The sequence below is a fragment of the Rousettus aegyptiacus genome, unplaced genomic scaffold (assembly GCF_014176215.1).
Source record: "Rousettus aegyptiacus isolate mRouAeg1 unplaced genomic scaffold, mRouAeg1.p scaffold_m13_p_2, whole genome shotgun sequence".
In the NCBI taxonomy this organism is placed as follows: Eukaryota; Metazoa; Chordata; class Mammalia; order Chiroptera; family Pteropodidae; genus Rousettus; species Rousettus aegyptiacus.
This window is the reverse complement of record NW_023416295.1, coordinates 136,842,863-136,860,426: the sequence shown is the minus strand read 5'-3', so window position 1 is coordinate 136,860,426 and position 17,564 is coordinate 136,842,863. Positions and strand designations below refer to the sequence as shown.

General features: G+C 34.7%; 1 protein-coding gene across 2 annotated transcripts in view; it reads left to right on the top strand.

Annotated features, from left to right (window-relative positions):
• PDZRN4 (PDZ domain containing ring finger 4) overlaps positions 1-17,564 on the top strand; it is a 320,925-nt gene that overhangs the window by 263,758 nt on the left and 39,603 nt on the right. For both annotated transcript variants that reach the window (XM_036236611.1, XM_036236612.1), the window contains 2 exons: positions 264-520; positions 3,501-3,603. In XM_036236611.1, coding sequence (XP_036092504.1) covers positions 264-520; positions 3,501-3,603 — 360 coding nt within the window. The remainder of the gene's footprint in view (positions 1-263; positions 521-3,500; positions 3,604-17,564) is intronic.

Genomic DNA, 17,564 nt, shown 5'->3' with positions numbered 1-17,564 from the left:
ATATGTTATTTAAATTTTTGAATTTTTACTAATCATTCTATTGGTGTGCTTTCTAAAAATACTAGAAGTAATTGTTTTCCGTATCGCCTTCACTTCCTCATGTTGGTGAGGAGTTCAATAAATGTCCATGTCCGATTAAATATTCCTTTGCAAAATTCATATCAGAGCTGATTTAAACTTCCCCTCGCCACCTTTTATTAATCTATCATGACAGCCTCTCTGTTCTTTCCTCTGAGATGAGCAGTGTCCTTTTATCTTCACAGGTCAATGGGAAGGATCTCTCAAAGGCCACCCATGAAGAGGCAGTGGAAGCTTTTCGAAATGCCAAGGAGCCAATTGTGGTTCAGGTGCTAAGGCGAACGCCTCTCAGTAAACCAATCTACGGAACAGCCCCAGAAGTGCAGCTCATGAACGCCAGCACACAGACAGACATCACTTTCGAACACATCATGGCCCTGGCCAAGCTGAGGCCACCTACACCTCCAGTGCCAGATATCTGTCCATTTCTGCTCTCAGACAGGTATTTTTCTGTCATTTCCCCCCAAAGCCCTATTTGTTTTCATTCATTATTTAAAGTCGGTGTTGGAAATAATCAGTTACACTAGCTAGTTGACAATTACAGAGACAGGCGCTCAGTTCTGCCTCCACCTGTCTCCAGTTAGTTTTCAGATGTCTCTGCTAGCTGCTGCCCCTGACCCACACAGCTGTTTCACCTCAGGAATCTTACTTGCTGAGATACAGTGAAAACTTCTGGCTCCAATGAGTTCACCTTTTCATTTCCAGTCATCAAAAACCTCACACTACTCATGAGCACTGGTCAGGGAAATAGCTTTTCTCAAAAAAGCTGCCAAAACCTTTATTAAGACTGATACAGAAGTGGCATGTTGGCGCTATATTCTCCCCTGTAGGTCACCTCTCTCTCTCTCTCTCTCTCTCTCTCTTTCTCTCTCTCTGTTGCCTTTCTCTTTTTTAAAGGAAAAGTTAGGAAATTAATTAAAATGCAGTTGTCCAAAGAAAGCAATTACCCAGTATATTGTATTTGTAAACAAAAGGTCCTGGCTGTCAGAGAAGTATAGAACTATGAAATAAGAAACTGTTATAAGAATATTTCTTCCAAAATTTTACCTAATTTAAAGGGAATTGGAGATATTTTATTCAAGTAATTCTACTTGTGTAGTCTTAGAAGAATGCGTTGCCCCATACATTTCGTTATATGAACTTTTAAGCAAATATTTAAACCTTATTGAGAGTTTGATTCATAAGAGCAATAGTATATTTAGATGGCATTTTCATTGCCTACTGTATACTCCACTATTCACTTTGCAAAGCATAGATCTAATCATGCCAATTTCCTGCCCTTAAATGGCTTTTGTAAGTTTATTTCAGTGGGTCGCATGTATACATTAGAATCACCTGGGAACTTGGAAAAGACATATCAATTAATTGCCTGAATCCTACTTTAGGCAAGTTAAATAAGAATTTTTCAGAGTGAGGCCCAGGCATCAGAATTTTTCAAAAATCTCCCTAGGAAATTGTAATGTGCTACCATGTTTTGGAAACCACTCCTTTAAACCTCAAGTTCCAGGAGAGCAGAGACTTTTATCCATCCATTGCTTGTTAAATAATTCCTTATGTCAGGCACTGGAACTAGGTACTGGGCATAAAATTGGGAATGAAAATAAAGTCCCTATTTCCTGGAGCTTTTCTATTCTAGAGAGAAAGATGAACAATGCATAAGCAAACAAATATATAATATCTCTTAGTACAGCCTGACACAGAGTAGCCCTCCAATAAATACTTTCTTTGAAAGAATGATAAAAATGATCAATATTTATTAGCTCATTTAACATGTTTTAGGTAACATTTTAAGTGTTTTACACTTATTAATTTGGTTAGTCCTCACAACAACCTTTGGAGGGGTGCACTGTATTATTACCGTACCCATGTCACACATGTTAGGTAACTTGGCCAAGATCACATAGCAAAGAAGTGTCGGATGCACTCCTGAGCCAAAGAGGTCTGGCCTAAGTGCAAACTCCTTCGACCAAAATGCCATGCTGCTTTTCTTTAGATCTTAGTTTAGAGGCAACCTTTTTCTAGAAAACTTCCTAGGGCTGCCGTAGGGATCCCCGCACTAAGTGCTCTCACAGCTTCTGTGTTTTTTCCTTGTCACACTATATTTAAATCTTACTTTGCTGCTTTACCCAATTAATAGGGCAAGAATTGGATTTTGTGCACCAACGTATTTCCAGTACTTGACACAGGGCCTGGCATCTAGTAGACATGCAATAAATGTTTATTGAATGAATAAGTCATTTCTCCTGGCAGGACTCCCTTCTTACTGACTGAAAGACAAGGGAAACACATCAGATGCCCCAAACAGCAAGCTTTGACATTTTACCGGCCCAAATGGGCTTTGCAGAACCAGTCCGAACTTAAGCAAGGGGGTTTTACCCATTAGACCAGCAAACAAAGTGTTGCATGTCCTGCCTTTGTTATTTGGGCCCACACTGTTTCACCCTGTAAGGAGCCTAAGTAGTAAGAGGCTGGTATTTACACAGACTGCATGAAGGCACCATTCCAAGAACATCCATACTGGCAAAGCTTAGAGGTCTTACCTGCAATGAACTTGCTTGATTGCACTTATACTTTTTCACTGACTTTTAGAAATAGAGATGACCTCATGCCCTTTGCTGTTGAACTATGCTATGCTTAGCCCTTGTATAGTATAATGTATAGTATCTATCATAGCATATAGTAATTTTAAAGCACTTCTATTAATTATTTAAAACATTTCCCTAAAGTGAAAGAATGTATAAAAGATATGTACGATGCCCTGGGGCCCCCTCATTTCCTTTACTTAATCAGTTCTGTCTGTCCCCTGGAATTTTCTAAAGGGATTATAAAAACCTGTGGCTTAGGAGTTTCCAGTGAGTTATCACCACGAATGCTCCTTAATATTTGTGCAAAGAGGGGAAAATGTAGGTTATGAGGAAGTAGGTCTTAAGAAATTGGGGGTAATGTGAGTATGTTTTACTATCTGAAAAATATGTGCTTTAAAAAATAGATTTCAAAAAAGAGTTTGGAGCTGTGTATTTTGACATTGGGAGCACTTTGTTACAACATACCAGCCCCCCTCCCTTTGGGTAAACTGCAAAAGCCACACACCCATGCATGCAGCAAGTCACATTTGGTAGACTGGCAACAGAGTATCGATAAAGCGCAATGGCCTGTCAAAGATTTCACATCGGTCTCCACAAAATGCAGCTCTGACCATGGGCCCTTATCTTCGAATTCTCTCAGAAAATCAAATTGATGGACTTCATGTAGGTGGAGAAAGAAAAGCAATTGCTTCTTCTGAGATGTAGTTCATTTAAAGCCTAGATCAGTACAGGTCTTATTGCAAAGCACAGAAAACTAAAGTGAAATTCTAAAATCAGTTTTAATCTTGAAAACAACCCCTTTGATCCATTCCTATCATATTGCTACATTCCCCATAGCTGCCATTCTCTTCATCCGATGGAGCATGAATTTTATGAGGACAATGAGTATCTTTCCAGCTTGCCTGCTGATGCAGACAGAACAGAGGACTTTGAATATGAGGTAAGATCATTTTCACACCACTTCACATTTCTTCATGAAGTTATGGTTGAGGGGTTTTGCATAAAAAAGAAAAATTAATTTATTACTGTGAAATATATTTTGCCTATATGTGGGATAAGATCTTTTAAATATTATTTGTTTTAGCTATTTGGCTCTGGTATTTTAAGTATATTAGGAAACATTTTTGTAATTTAAGCTTGAAAATAATTTGCTCACATTTTCTGTTGCTTTTTATCAATAATATTATGGTAGCCACATTTGTTCTTCTTTTCACAATGTAAGGGAATTTCCAAGTAGAATATGGAAAAGAAATTGTATTTAAAACAAAGATAGTACTTACCATTTTCATTCACTGTGTAGTATTTTAATTTTAATTGATAAACTAAATTTTATGATATTAGTTATAATCTTCCCCTTCACAAATTCGATATTCTATTTACAAATTCAATATTCTATTTATTTGTGACTCAAGTATATACACTAAAGAGCCATTTCACTAACTTTCTAGAAAGGGAGAGGGCCTCAAGCTCTTTGTTGTTAAACTATGTTTTGCCTTCACAAGGTATATGCTAGAGTAACTGTACTGTGATATATGACAATTCCAAAAGTCCACCTATTAATTATTTAAAAGCTTTTGCAAAAGTTAAAGGATTTATCCTAATATTTCCTCTGCTTCTGCAGTCTGTAAATCTTTGAAAGGTTTCAGACTACTCTGACATTTGGAAATAAAATAGATTGAGAAGGTAAAGAAGCTTTAGTAAACAGGCAGAGAATCCATGATTATCTGCCCTTTTAATGCCTTAGATGATGTCATACAAGTTCAGCAAAATGTTCTTTTCCATTTTACAACCAGGAAATCCTGAAATCTCTTCCCTGAGGAGGATCTGAAATCAAATAAGGCCGATTCAGTGAAGCTCACCTAAAGCAAATAGACGTTTATTTGAAATCTTCTCCCTGCAAAAGTCATTGCTGGGGATTATAGAAATCGTTATTGCTTTTCAGACAGAATTTGGAAGGAGGTGGAATGATACCTAGTATCTAAGTGGAAGGTTTTGTCATTGTTATTGTTCATGTTAATTTTTATCCTCTCTTCTCTGTTAAATTGATAGAAAAGTTTATTTTATAAATCCAGTCAAGTGCTGGTAGGCACTGAAATATCCATTAAGTTTTGTCTACTCATGCAAAACAAATTACAAAATTGAGTCACTTATCCAAATAATTCAAGATTAAATGATGTTTTCCTTTCATTTAATGAATACTTCAGGTTTGGGGACTGGAATTACCTTCAGTTTTTCAGTTAGCTTGTCCCTTAAAGCTTTATTAAAATAAATCTGTGTGCTGGGGAAGGGCCTGGGAGAGACTGGAATAAGCAGGTTAACAGTAAAAATTCTCTCAGTTAATTAGCATATCACTGAATCTTACATTAAGGCAGATTTCCTTACATTTCCACAGGACTACTGTAACTGAACCATATCTTCTTTTTTGACCAGTATGAATCACTGATAGATGACAGCATCAGTATGATGACAGTGGTAAATGCTCAGACAGGTACTCTATAGCCTGTAATCTCAACTAATCACAGCATCATAGTCATTAATTTGCTGTCAGCTGTGATTCTCTTGCCAAAGGCACCTTTCTGAGTAATTGAAATAAAGAATGTTCCTGTGAAATTTAAATAAAGAGGTTACTGTGACAGGCTTCCATCATGAGAGAGGATGCGTTTGAGAATATCATGCATGGTTCAAGGTGGGGGTAGAGACATGGGAGAATACCCAAGGATAATTTACCAAGTTTAGGAGAGAATAATGATTCTACTCAGTACTCCACAATCTGTTACTATTACCGCAGTCAGTTATATGGCAGAGGTGCACATACATCCCTCATGGCTGCTTCAGATTAGACTATAAAATCTAGTCAGTCCACTACTATCACCGGAGCTGATTGTGAATGCCACATTAAGTGGAGGGGATTTAGAAATGCTAATCCCATCTTAACACACTATTGCACTTAGAAGTAGACTAGTCGAATGTTTCTGTGACCAGATGAGATGACCCCAGCTCCTCCAGGAGCCCCATCGTAACCCAGTAGCTCTGGGGTAGTGGTGAATGAGCAGCTTCATGAAGGACCAGTTTTGTGCCACTTGGAGAATATTACAGGAAACTGAGGTCTAATGTCTGAAGAGAGGACTTCATCTCAGAAAGAGATACTCATTCCTCCTCAACCTAAACATGAATACACATCAGCTGGCAGTTGGGGAAGTAGAAAGAAGACTATTTCATCTGCTTTCACTCATTTGCACCACAAATATTTAATGAGCACTTAAAGGTGCTAGGTTCTTATCTGAGTTTTTGGGATTGATGAAGCCCCTACCCTAGTGGAGCTTAACTTGTAGGGGAGAGAGATGGGCAATAAACAAATAAGTAACATCATAGTATATTAGATGGTGATAAGTGCTAATGGGGAACAACAAGCGTGAGTGATGGAGAAAGAAATTCATGGTGTTGGGGTGGGGTGTTGCTATCTTATACAAGGTGGCCAGGGAAGGCGTCTTCTCCTACGACTCCTAAAGGAAGTGAGAGAGCTAGCCATGTGGCTATCTGAGGGAGGAGCTTTCCAAGTAGAGGGAAGGGAAGTACAAGGAACCTGAAGCTAGAGCATGCCTGGTCCGCTCAAAAACAGCAGAGGCCAGTGTGTTCTGACGGCATCCGCAAGAGGGCGAGTGGTAGGAAGAGAAGTCAGTGATTAGAGGCATATTTTAAGGAGCTTTTATCATGAAATGCAAAGTTGCTGGAGAAGAAAGTGCAGGGCCATATTTTGAAGTCTTAGCAAGATCCCTCTGGCTGCTGGAAGGAGATTGACAGTGAGGAAGCAAAAGCTACAGCAGAGCAGTCAGGTGAAACGGAGAGGTGAATTGGACCTGGATGGCAATGGAAGAAGCTCTAAGATGGCCTGGAAGGACAGCACCCACCTCGGCCCAGTGGGCTTTGCCTAAATGTCTGCATTTCTATCATTTACTCATAGCTTTAATATAGTTTATACTATGGCAGTGTACCTTCTTCTGACGTTTTAAAAGCAAAATATCATAGGCCAGAGTGAAACACAGATTCTGACATCCACTGAAATGACCATAGTAAATCCACTCTTTAAATGATAGAAAGTGTACAGAACTGCATTTCTGAACTTGCTAAAATATATACTATGCAACTAACTATCTAGGTCCTTTTTTAAAGGCTTCCTCACTGCTGACTCAGCGAACCAAAACTGACCTGTCTATCTTGTAAATATATATTTAGGGACTTTTAATGCATGGATTATTGACCCAATAGACCAAAACAGATCTGACTATCTTGTAAATACATATTTAGAGACTTTTTAACATGCAGATTATTGCATTGATAGGCTATAACAGCTCCCTTCAGAGCCATGATAGACAGCAAATGCTTCTTTGGAGATATTATAGTCAATGTGTCAATGTTACAGTGACTGTAGTGTCTTAGGGACCTCTATAAAATTTTAATGACACCCATATCTCACCACTTTGCCTAAGAAAATTATTTGACTGAGTTTAAAATTTCCCTGCTGTGCTTCAGAAAAGTCTCAGAGGACCAGCCTGCATTAAAAGACTCACAGCTTGAAATTTGTTCTCTTTAAAAAATGATAGCACTTGTTCTCTAATTAAAAATGATAAAGGATTTTAATTTTATTTTTGAGAGAAAAAATAAAAAATCTTTTTAAATTTAAACAATGCACCTATCCTAAGATTCAGGGTCCTCCATGCTGCTGAAATACCACTGAGGATTAAGCGGCTCCTCTTCTTTATTTTCAACTTTGTTCTTTCTTTTTTTTCCCAAGAGCCAGCTAAAGGTTGAAATAAATCATAAATAGCCCTTAGCAAGTCAGAGAAAGATCTCAAATCCAACCTCTACAAGAAATAATTTAAAGGGAAAAGCTTCAAGAAATACAGCACTCTTTCATCTAACTCCTAATAAAGATATGTTTGCTACTGCCTGAGTGCAAGAAAGATGTCAAATTTTCTGCAGCATTTGCCAGTAATTCTCAAAAGTCAGTGCTGATAGAGGACAATCAGAGAACTAATCAGTGCAACATTTTGATAGTATGAAACATCACATTAGCCAGGACAAGCAAATAATTTAAACAATATTGCTGAGCCTGCAGATTTCCATCACTCAAAAATGCTACCCGAAATCATTTTTATTGCTTCCTCTAAAATCAGGCTGAAGAAACATATTCAACACCTTGAATTAAGTACGCTTAGAATTCATTCTTCCCTTATATGCGCATGCTCAACAAAATAAAAAGGAATTTGACAGTTTTGCTTGAAGTGGTATTAAAGGTGGAAAGGAGAGAAAGACAAGTATATGTCAGAGTTCTGTACACATGTTAACTGAAAACAAAATGTGGGTCAGTGTCTATAAATAGGAAAGAGCATTTAGCATATTAATGAGCTGCTTCTTCACAATTTTTATGAAAAGCATAAGTAAACCCTTGTGCCATACTGAGAAGTATCATTTTGCAAAAGTTATTTCCCAGAGCTGGATCTCTTAGAATATGTACAGAATACTTGTGAGAATTTAAGTATATAGTCTCTCTCTTACGTAATTAAAGCAGAAAATTATGAATCAAAGAGGTGTTCCTTCAAAAAGTAACAAGAGGAAAAGCTTTAACTAGATTCCAATCAGATCTTTTTGAGCATCTTCATGATTTGTGAAGCCTTCTTTTGGAAAAAATCTCCCAGGTGTACAAGTGTAGAGCTTTGTGGCTCCTTCCTAGGCTGTGAGATCAGAGGCTTTATCTGCCTTGTTCATTGTTGTATCACATCACCTGTCTCCCTGTGGATGTTCAGTACTTGATGAACAAATAAATGAAGATTACCCTTGCTTTCTGCATGGACCAACTTCTGGGCAGTGTGGTACCTTTCCTCCCTTTAAACAAGGGAACTGCATATCAAGAACCTAGAATTTCCATGCAGTTACAACAGATAATCTCTCCCTTTCTAACATATTTGTTCTTTGTGTCAGTGGTTCTAATCCTAATACCATTTCTGTTTAAGGTAAACCCTTCTAAGGAAAGGGTGAAAATGGGGGGAAACAGAGAAGTAATTAATGAACTATGATTTAAATTTCTTTGAATTTAGAATTTCTTCATGAAAACTAATCTTTGCCGATCACCATTTTGTAAAATCGTAGAATCTTATACTTGGTGTGAAGATGACATGTTCTTTAATCCATTCTTAGACACTCTTTATATGTAACTTCTTCACCAAGGGATCACTCAGCAAATTTGTGATACACTACAGTGGACAGAGAACTGAGCACCTCCCCCAAGTAGCCAATTCTGACTGTGACAATCTCTGAGTATTTAGAGAGGGAAATGTATTAAGGAGTTTGAAAGCAAATGATGGAAGGAACATGTTTGGGAATGACACATCACTCATAAAGAGACTATATGTTATCCTTATGTTATGGTGGATAGTTGAGAAAGAGATAATAGTGTGAAGACTATCAAAGTGTAGAATCTTCAACATTTTTAATTCAGCGGATATTTTAGATTTCACTAGTCCCTTTTCTTTCACTTGCTACTCACATTTTAGAATTATTAATGAAATAACTAAAATAAGTTTATACCACTTATGACTAGGGCAATAAAATCATTTATTTAAAAAGCTGCCTTTGTAAGTTGTATTCTTTGGAAAAATTCATTGAACTGAAAACTAATCTAGATGAAGTGTGAAAATATTTTTATTGCTTGAACATTTAAGATAAAATGATATTCAGTCAGTTTGGAGTAGGTTCATTGAAATATCTGTTAATGACACCATCATTGTTTTCTCTATTACGTCAAATTAAAAGCTTAATCATGGAGGTCAAATGAGTCAGTTATCATGTATTCGAGCTTATATTTCCAGGTTCTCTGGGGCATGTTCCTCCTTCATATCACCACTGTCTCCTCCCTTGTTAGAACACTACACTATCTCTAGGCTGTTTCTTGGTCTCAGACCAGGCAGTCCATCCTATTCACCACAGTCAGACCAGTCCTCCACAAGTGCACTTCTCAGTAGATCTTTCCCTGTTCCTCATCTAGTGTGACCCTATTCCTTGAACTAATTCTAAAATACTTTGCCCGGCATTGAAGATCCTTTGTACTCTTTCACCACTCCACTTTTCCAGGTACCTTAGGATCAAACTCCAGAGTGCAATAACACTCAGAGGAATCCCTGTGCTTTCCTTCCTCTGGGACTTTACTTACGGGCCCCTCTGCTCCCAAAACACCTTTCTCAAATCTCTTGCCCATCACCGAACTCCCATATCATATGTATAGGTAGATAGATAGAGAGATGATAGATAGATAGATAAATAGATGATAGATAGATAGATAGATATAGATAGATATAAATATACACATACATACATGCACATGTATATGTATGTATGCATATATGTATGTCTATATCTACATAAGTATATATAGATATATATTTTGTCATTATGCCCTGTGTTATAGTAATTCATGTACTTATCTTTTTCTTCTAAATAGTTTGTCTTTCTTAACAGAAGTGACCTCTTCTAAATATCTATCACCAGGATAGCCTAGAACAGGCCTTGGCAGACAGCAGATAATCAGCAGCATTTGTAGAATGAATGAATAAAATATTGATCATTGCTGCTTCTGTTCTTATTTTATTAGTGTCCTGAAAACAAATACAAAGGGTTAAATGGGGGGCATGGAAAGAGATCTGAGAAATTTAAAATAAAGTATGAAAGACTTTGTTTTTTCTCAAAATAATTCATTTAACAGCTTAGTAATAGGAGCAAATGGATTTCAGCACATACTATGTTAGGTTGTAAAAGAAAATTTGGATTTTGTGTTGCCTTTCTAACAATGAAAATGTGTGAGTTTTACCCCCAATTTATAAGCTGCAGAACTGTAATAAATAGACTTGCTGACTGATGTAGATGAAGAATGACTGGGGCTCAGTTCCTCCTAGGGTAACCGCATATCCTGGTTTGCCCTAAACTGCCTCCATGTGTGGTTGATATTCCAGATTAATTATGAATAGCAACTTCTTTCACTTTCAAAAACATTCTAGTTGTACAATACCTTATATGGTTGTCCTAGTTTTCATACTTGTTGAACTTTGCTAAGACTTTGAAATCATATTTTATATAATTTGAATATACTAAGTGGAGAAAACTTAGAGTTTCTTAATTTGAATACCTATGTTTATGAAATTGGAATAAGTTGTGACTTTCTATGCAAAAAAAAAAAAAAAGTCCTCCTTAACGACTGACAAGAAGGAAAATGCTACAAAATTGGAGCTAGTCAATAAAGTTATTGTAATTCTTTTACATTTCTTACTGAAAGAAATGAGATTAGGATTGCTGTTAATTTAGTCATGTCATTTCATAAGCATGAGTCACATCTTTTGCCTCACTGATTATGACAACGCTAAACCTTATTTCCTAAGAAAACAATGAAAAGCACATTTAATCTTCCAGATTGGTTATTAAACAATATAACCATGGGCACATTTACTTTACTAGGGATTTAGATATAACAAGAAGATTCCTCCTACTGTATATATGAATGTTATCAAAATACTGACATTCTATTTTTATTTGAAAATACTCATCATATACATGCAGATGATTGCCTTGCATTACTGAAAAGTGTTTGTGAAAGGTTGTGTTTAAGGTGAACATTTGCATTTCAAATCATCTTTCCCAATGACTTTTATTCTGCTTTCAAAGAATTATTTTCATAGGGGCAAAGAAATAAGAGATGTCTTTTTCAATATAAAGCAAATCTCAGATAAGGATTCCAAATGTTCCTTCCTGAGGCAATATAATCTGGTAGAAGAAATCCAAACAAGGAGTCTGGTCCCAGTTCTAGGTATGTTTCTTGACGGGACCATTTACCTCTTGAATCACAGCATCCTCACATGTGAGTTTCATGAGGATGCCAATGTTAGTTTGAAAAAATTTACCATCATCTAGTTTCCCATAGTGAGAACTTAAGGAAATTGAGACAAATGCATAATCAAATCCTTAAAAATTTTACAAATATTTTAACATTTGAAATATATCAACCCACGTTTTACAGATTTTTATAAAGAGAACACATACACACATTGGTCCGTGTCTAGTACCATATTGTACCAACTGGTATGGCAGCAAGTAGCACACCTCTCATATTATCTCTGACTTTAGCTTTGTGTTTAAAACAAGTTAATCATATACATTTGCCAAGTAGAAATGCCTCCAGCTCTATTCTTCTTTCTTAAGATTGCTTTGACTATTTGGGGTCTTTTATGGTTCCACATAAATTTTAGGATTTTTTTTTCTATTTCTATGTAAAATACCATTGGAATTTTTAAGGAGATTACATTAAATCTATATGCGGCTTTGGACATTGTAACAATATTAATTCTGATCCATTAACACCAGATATCTATTTATTTGTGTCATTTTCAATCTCTTTCATCAAAGTCTTATATTTTTCAGAACATAGATATTTCACCTCCTCGACTATATTTACTTATAGGTATTTATTGTTTTTGATGCTATCATGTATGAGATTATCTTTTTTATCTCTTTTTCAATTATTTGGTTGTTAGCATATAGAAACTCAGCTGATTATTATGTGTTGATTTTGTATCCTACAATTCTACTGAATTTATTAATTCAAACAGTTTTTTGGTGGGATCTTTAAGATTTTCTACATAAGATCATATTATGTGCTAACAGAGGTAATTTTACTTCTTCCTTTCCAGTTGGGCTGCCTTTTATTTCTCCTATTTGCCTAACTGCTCTGACAATAGGGGTGGTGAGATGGGGCACCCTTGTCTTGTTCCTCATCTTAGAGGAAACACTTTCACCATCGAGTGTTAGATTTGAGCTTGTCATATTTGGCCTGTATACATTCCATATATACCCAATTTGTTGAGTTTTTAATCATGAAAGGATGTTGCATTTTATATCTATTGATATAATCACATGATTTTTATCTTTCATTGTTTTAATGTGGTGTATCACATTTATAGGTTTGCATGTGTTGAACCATCTTTGCATCCCAGTTGATCATGCTGTATGGCTCTTTTAATGTGCTGTTGAATTTAGTTTGCTAGTATTCTTTTGAGAATTTGTGCACCTATATTCATCAGGGACGTTGGCCTATAGTTTTCTTGTTTTGTACTGTCTTTATCTGGTTTTAGTATCCGAGTAATACTAGCCTCATAAAATGAGTTTGAAAGTGTTTCCTCCTCCAATTTTTTTGAAAGGATTTAGGAGGATTGGCATTAATTCTTCTTTAACTGTTTGGTAGAATTTACCAGTAGAACCATCTTATCCTGGACTCTCTTTGTTAGAAGGTTTCTAAGTATTAATTCGATTTCCAACTCATTATTTGTTTAGATTTTTTATATCTTCATAATTAAGTGTTGGTAGGTTGCATATTTCCAGGAATTTGTCCAGGTCTTCTAAGTTATCCAGTTGGTCGGTATGTAATTTTTCTTAATAGTCTTTTATGATCCTTTGTTTTTCTGTAGTCTCAATTATAATGTCTCCTCTTTCATTTCTGATTTTATTTATTTGCATCTTCTCTTTGTTCTCGGTCTAGCTAAAGATTTGTCAAATTTGTTTACCTTCAAAAATTCAACTCTTACCTTCATAGATCATTTCTATTGTTTTTCTTATCTCTATTTCATTTATTTCTGTTATTTTCTTTCTTCTAGTTTTGGACATACTTTATTCTTCTTTTTGTAGTTCCTTAAGGTATAAATTTAGTTTCTTTACTTGGGATCTTTTTTTTTTTTTTAACGTAATGTAGGCATTTATCACCCTAACTTCCCTCTTAGCACTGCTTTTGCTGCATCCCATAGGTTTTGGCATGCTGTGTTTTCATTTTCATTTGTTTCAAGAAATTTTTTTATTTCTCTTTTGATTTCTTCTTTGACCATTGGGTGTTGAGCAATGTGTTGTTTAATTTACACATAATTGTGAATTTTCCATCTTTTCACCAATTATTTATTTCTACTTTCATACCATTGTGGTCAGAAAAGATACTTAATATCATATCAATCTTCTGAATTTGTTGAACTTGTTTTGTGAACTAACATATGATTTATCTTGGAGAATATTCTGGATGTGTTTGAGAATAAAGTGTATTCTACTGTGGTTGGATTGAATGTTCTGTATATATATGTTAGGTTCATTGTTCTAAAGTATATTTCAAGACATGTTTCTTAATTGATTTTCGATATTTCCTTATTGACTTCTTACTGATGATCTATCCACTGTTGAAAGAGGGGTATTGAAGTCTTCTATTGGTCCTGTATTATTGTCTATCTTTGAAGATTTGTTAGTATTTGCTTAATATATTTAGGTACTCTGATGCTGAGTACATATAAATATATAATTATAATGTCCTCTTGATAAATTGCCTCTTTTAACATGATATAATGATCTTCTTTGTCTATTATTACAGCTTTGACTTAAAGTCTATTTTATGTGATATAAGTATAGCTACCCTAGTCTCTTTTGTTTTCCACTTGCATGGAATACCTTTTTTTTATCCCTTCACTTTGATCCTCTGTGTGTCCTTAAAGCCAAATCGAGCCTTATAGGCAGCAGATAGTTGGGTCTTATTTTATTTTTATTCATCCAGCCATTTTGTGCTTTTTGATTGGACGATTTAATTCATTTACACTTAGAGTAATTAATGATAGGTAAAGATCCACTAATGCCATTTTATTAGTTGTATCCTGACTATTTTGTAGTTTCCTTTTTTCTTCTTCCTCAATTGCTTTCTTCCTTTGTAAATTGATGATTCATTGACTTTATAATTGAGGTAGAAATAAGAGCACAGAGACAAAAATTGTCTCTTTAACTGTTGCTTTAACTGTTAAATAATTGACAGTCATAAGATATTATTACAGTTACTTAAATAAGCACTGAGTCTTGGTTTCTGGCCTCCACATCTTTCCCCTTTTGCCTTACTATATGATTATTGTTTATTCTCACTTTGAGCTCCCCCTTAATTTTCTGAGCTTCTTCACTGTGGTGCTTTGTCTTCCAAGTATGAAGCACATAGTAGTATGACTGAAGCAATGATTAAATCTTAAATATACTTATAGGCTAACAAATCTAAGGTTTAAATCTTTAAGGAGGTTTAGAGGTGAAGCTCTTTAGATGTTCTCGTTTTTTTCATACAGTTGTTTTCTTCTTTGAATTAAATATTAGGGAAAATATCATAATTTTTTCTAATTGAAATTGCAAGTTATTATTTACCATTCTAGTAAATAATTAAAAATATGTCACACATGCACACACACACACACACACACACACACTGTCACAAAGATTCTTACTCTACCTCTTCATTGACTAGTAGGGCATTTAAAATGTGATGAAGCAAATAAATATTTTGTCTCATCTTAAACCCAGAGAAAATGTCAACAGAAATAATGATGTTTACAGATGAAACATTGGATAGTAGTATTTTGAAAGACAACTAGAAGTAACCTCCTATAGTCATCATAGACAGAATAAATTGGGAAAATGCTAAGATGAGTGGCACAAAATTGGTAATCACTTTGAACTGAGATATGACACTTACCTATATCATTGGATTTTAAATGAGCATGTTTCATCTCTTAGGACAGAACGTTTAAGGCAATTTATCTTTGTACTTGGTGTTGATACAAATCATAGAAGCCATTGTTTCGGGACCCAAAGCTAACTGTGAGTTGGAGTTCTACAGCAGAAATTATTCAACCAGCCAAAGTTAAATTTCAATAGGCCTCACAAATACTCTTTTGCCTGTGCTGTCATTTCATTATTCTTGCTCTCTTGACATTTCCTTTTCATATTTTTATTTGTTTTTCAGTAGCAAAATATTGAAAGTTAGATCTGTAACTTTTTTCTTTATTCTGTAAAACACATTGAAACCATTTGTTCTTTCACTCTCCTGAGAAGACCAGGCTTTAAAGTCATAGATTCTGCCCAGTAGGAAGTGAAGAATTTTATAGGAAGCAGTAACAAAAAAGAGATTTGCCATAAAAACTTCTTTTTAAAAAATGAATGTACTTTTAAAAGGAGAATTATTACAGCTGTCTTTTCAAATATAAAAGAAATTTTAGTAATCGAGTCATAATAAAAGATATTAGAAGTAGAACTTTAAAATAAAAATGAACACATCTGGATAAAAAATAATTAAATGGTCTTTTGACAGAAGAGAATTAAAATTTAGAGAAGTGCGAGGTAGAATTTGAACCATAAGAAAGTTGTAGAAGCACAGCAGATTTACTTGACAGAGGAAAGTGAAACCCATGAAGGTTAAAGATCCATTGATCATAGCTAGTTTGTAGCAAATGCTAGACAAAAATTTATTTTATTTACTTTAAAAAATTTTTATGGTTATAAAAGTAATAGATGTTCATTATTTTATTTTTTTTATTCAAATTCCCCTTTGGCATGTAAGTGATTAAGTGTTCTTTTCTAGAGTGTAAAATTGTCGAGTATATAATATTTCATCTTCCTCTTATAAACAAACTAAAACTAAAACATCCTACAAAGTGTGATTACCTGTGATGTATCTTATGAGAAAGGTCTGAAACTTCTAAATAACCATTGGAAGGATAATGCTTTTCCAAGCGAATATTTATAAGTAACCAAATGATCCATAAACAGCTGTTGAGCCTTTTTATAGCCAGGAAGTTCATAATCCTTAAAGAATTTTTCCTTTCTTTGACTTATACATGAATACCTGCCAAATAAACACAGTCATGAATCCTTTTAAACAAAGTTTTAAATATGCTTTAACGACATGTGAACAATTTAGTTAGAGAATTCAAAATAAAACTGTGATGCCCTGAGTGAAGATGCTACTGTTTGTAGTTAGAAAAGATTTAATCACTTCCTGTCTGATATGCACAGGAATTAATAAAATCTCTCCCTTCACAATGAAAGTTGAAGGGACTCTAAACTGGTTTCTCTTCTTCAGATAATCTCTATGATCATCAGAGTTCCCACTGCTTACTTTCTTCTGTGTTAACTTGAAGGTCTAAATCTTTCCAGTGATGTACTTTGGGATTTGTCCGCTTTAAATAGTCTAGTAATGCAATTTCATGCTAGTTCACAGACCTAGAGTAATTCATATAGATGGCATCATATGTGAATCTTCAACTAGTTTTACTATCTGACTCTCATAGGAGAAATTGCATTAACATTAGCCCCACTTTAAAACCAGGCTCGGTATTCCAGATTCATGTTCTATTTTTATGTTTGCCAAAAGCAGAGAAAGTCATATGTTCTCTTATGGACTTCTCTCAGGTATGGAGATATTATTTTTAAAGTCATTTCCTGTATTTTTTCTTAATAGTCTCAAACACATGCATTACTGTATAGTAGCCATAAAACAAAATATAGACATCTGTAAAATAATAATGCAAGGTGATCCATACCTGATGGGTATTAGATCAATCACCTGAAAAACATTCTAGGAGATTTTCTGACATCCAAAGTACTTTGCTTATTTTCCGACTACATAAAATAAATTACCTTCATTAAATCCTCATTTTTTTTCCTCTTATAAATAAACCACCCATTAATTTGCAAGAAAAATCTTTCAAAATTTTTTCTCCCAATAAGTTAGAGGTCTGATTGTATCACTCAGATTTGAAAAAATATATATATTTTTTATATTATATATAATATAAAATATTATATATATTTTATATTATATATTTATATATAATATATATTTTATATTATATATTTATAACATATAATATATATTTATTTATATATTATATATTCCAAATATACCTAAATATATATACATACTTAGGTATATTTGGAATTAGCCTGAAGTGAACTCATGTCATTCTCCACTGTTTGGTACCTGTGTCACCTCTCTGAGCCATGGGCTCTTCATCTGTGTAA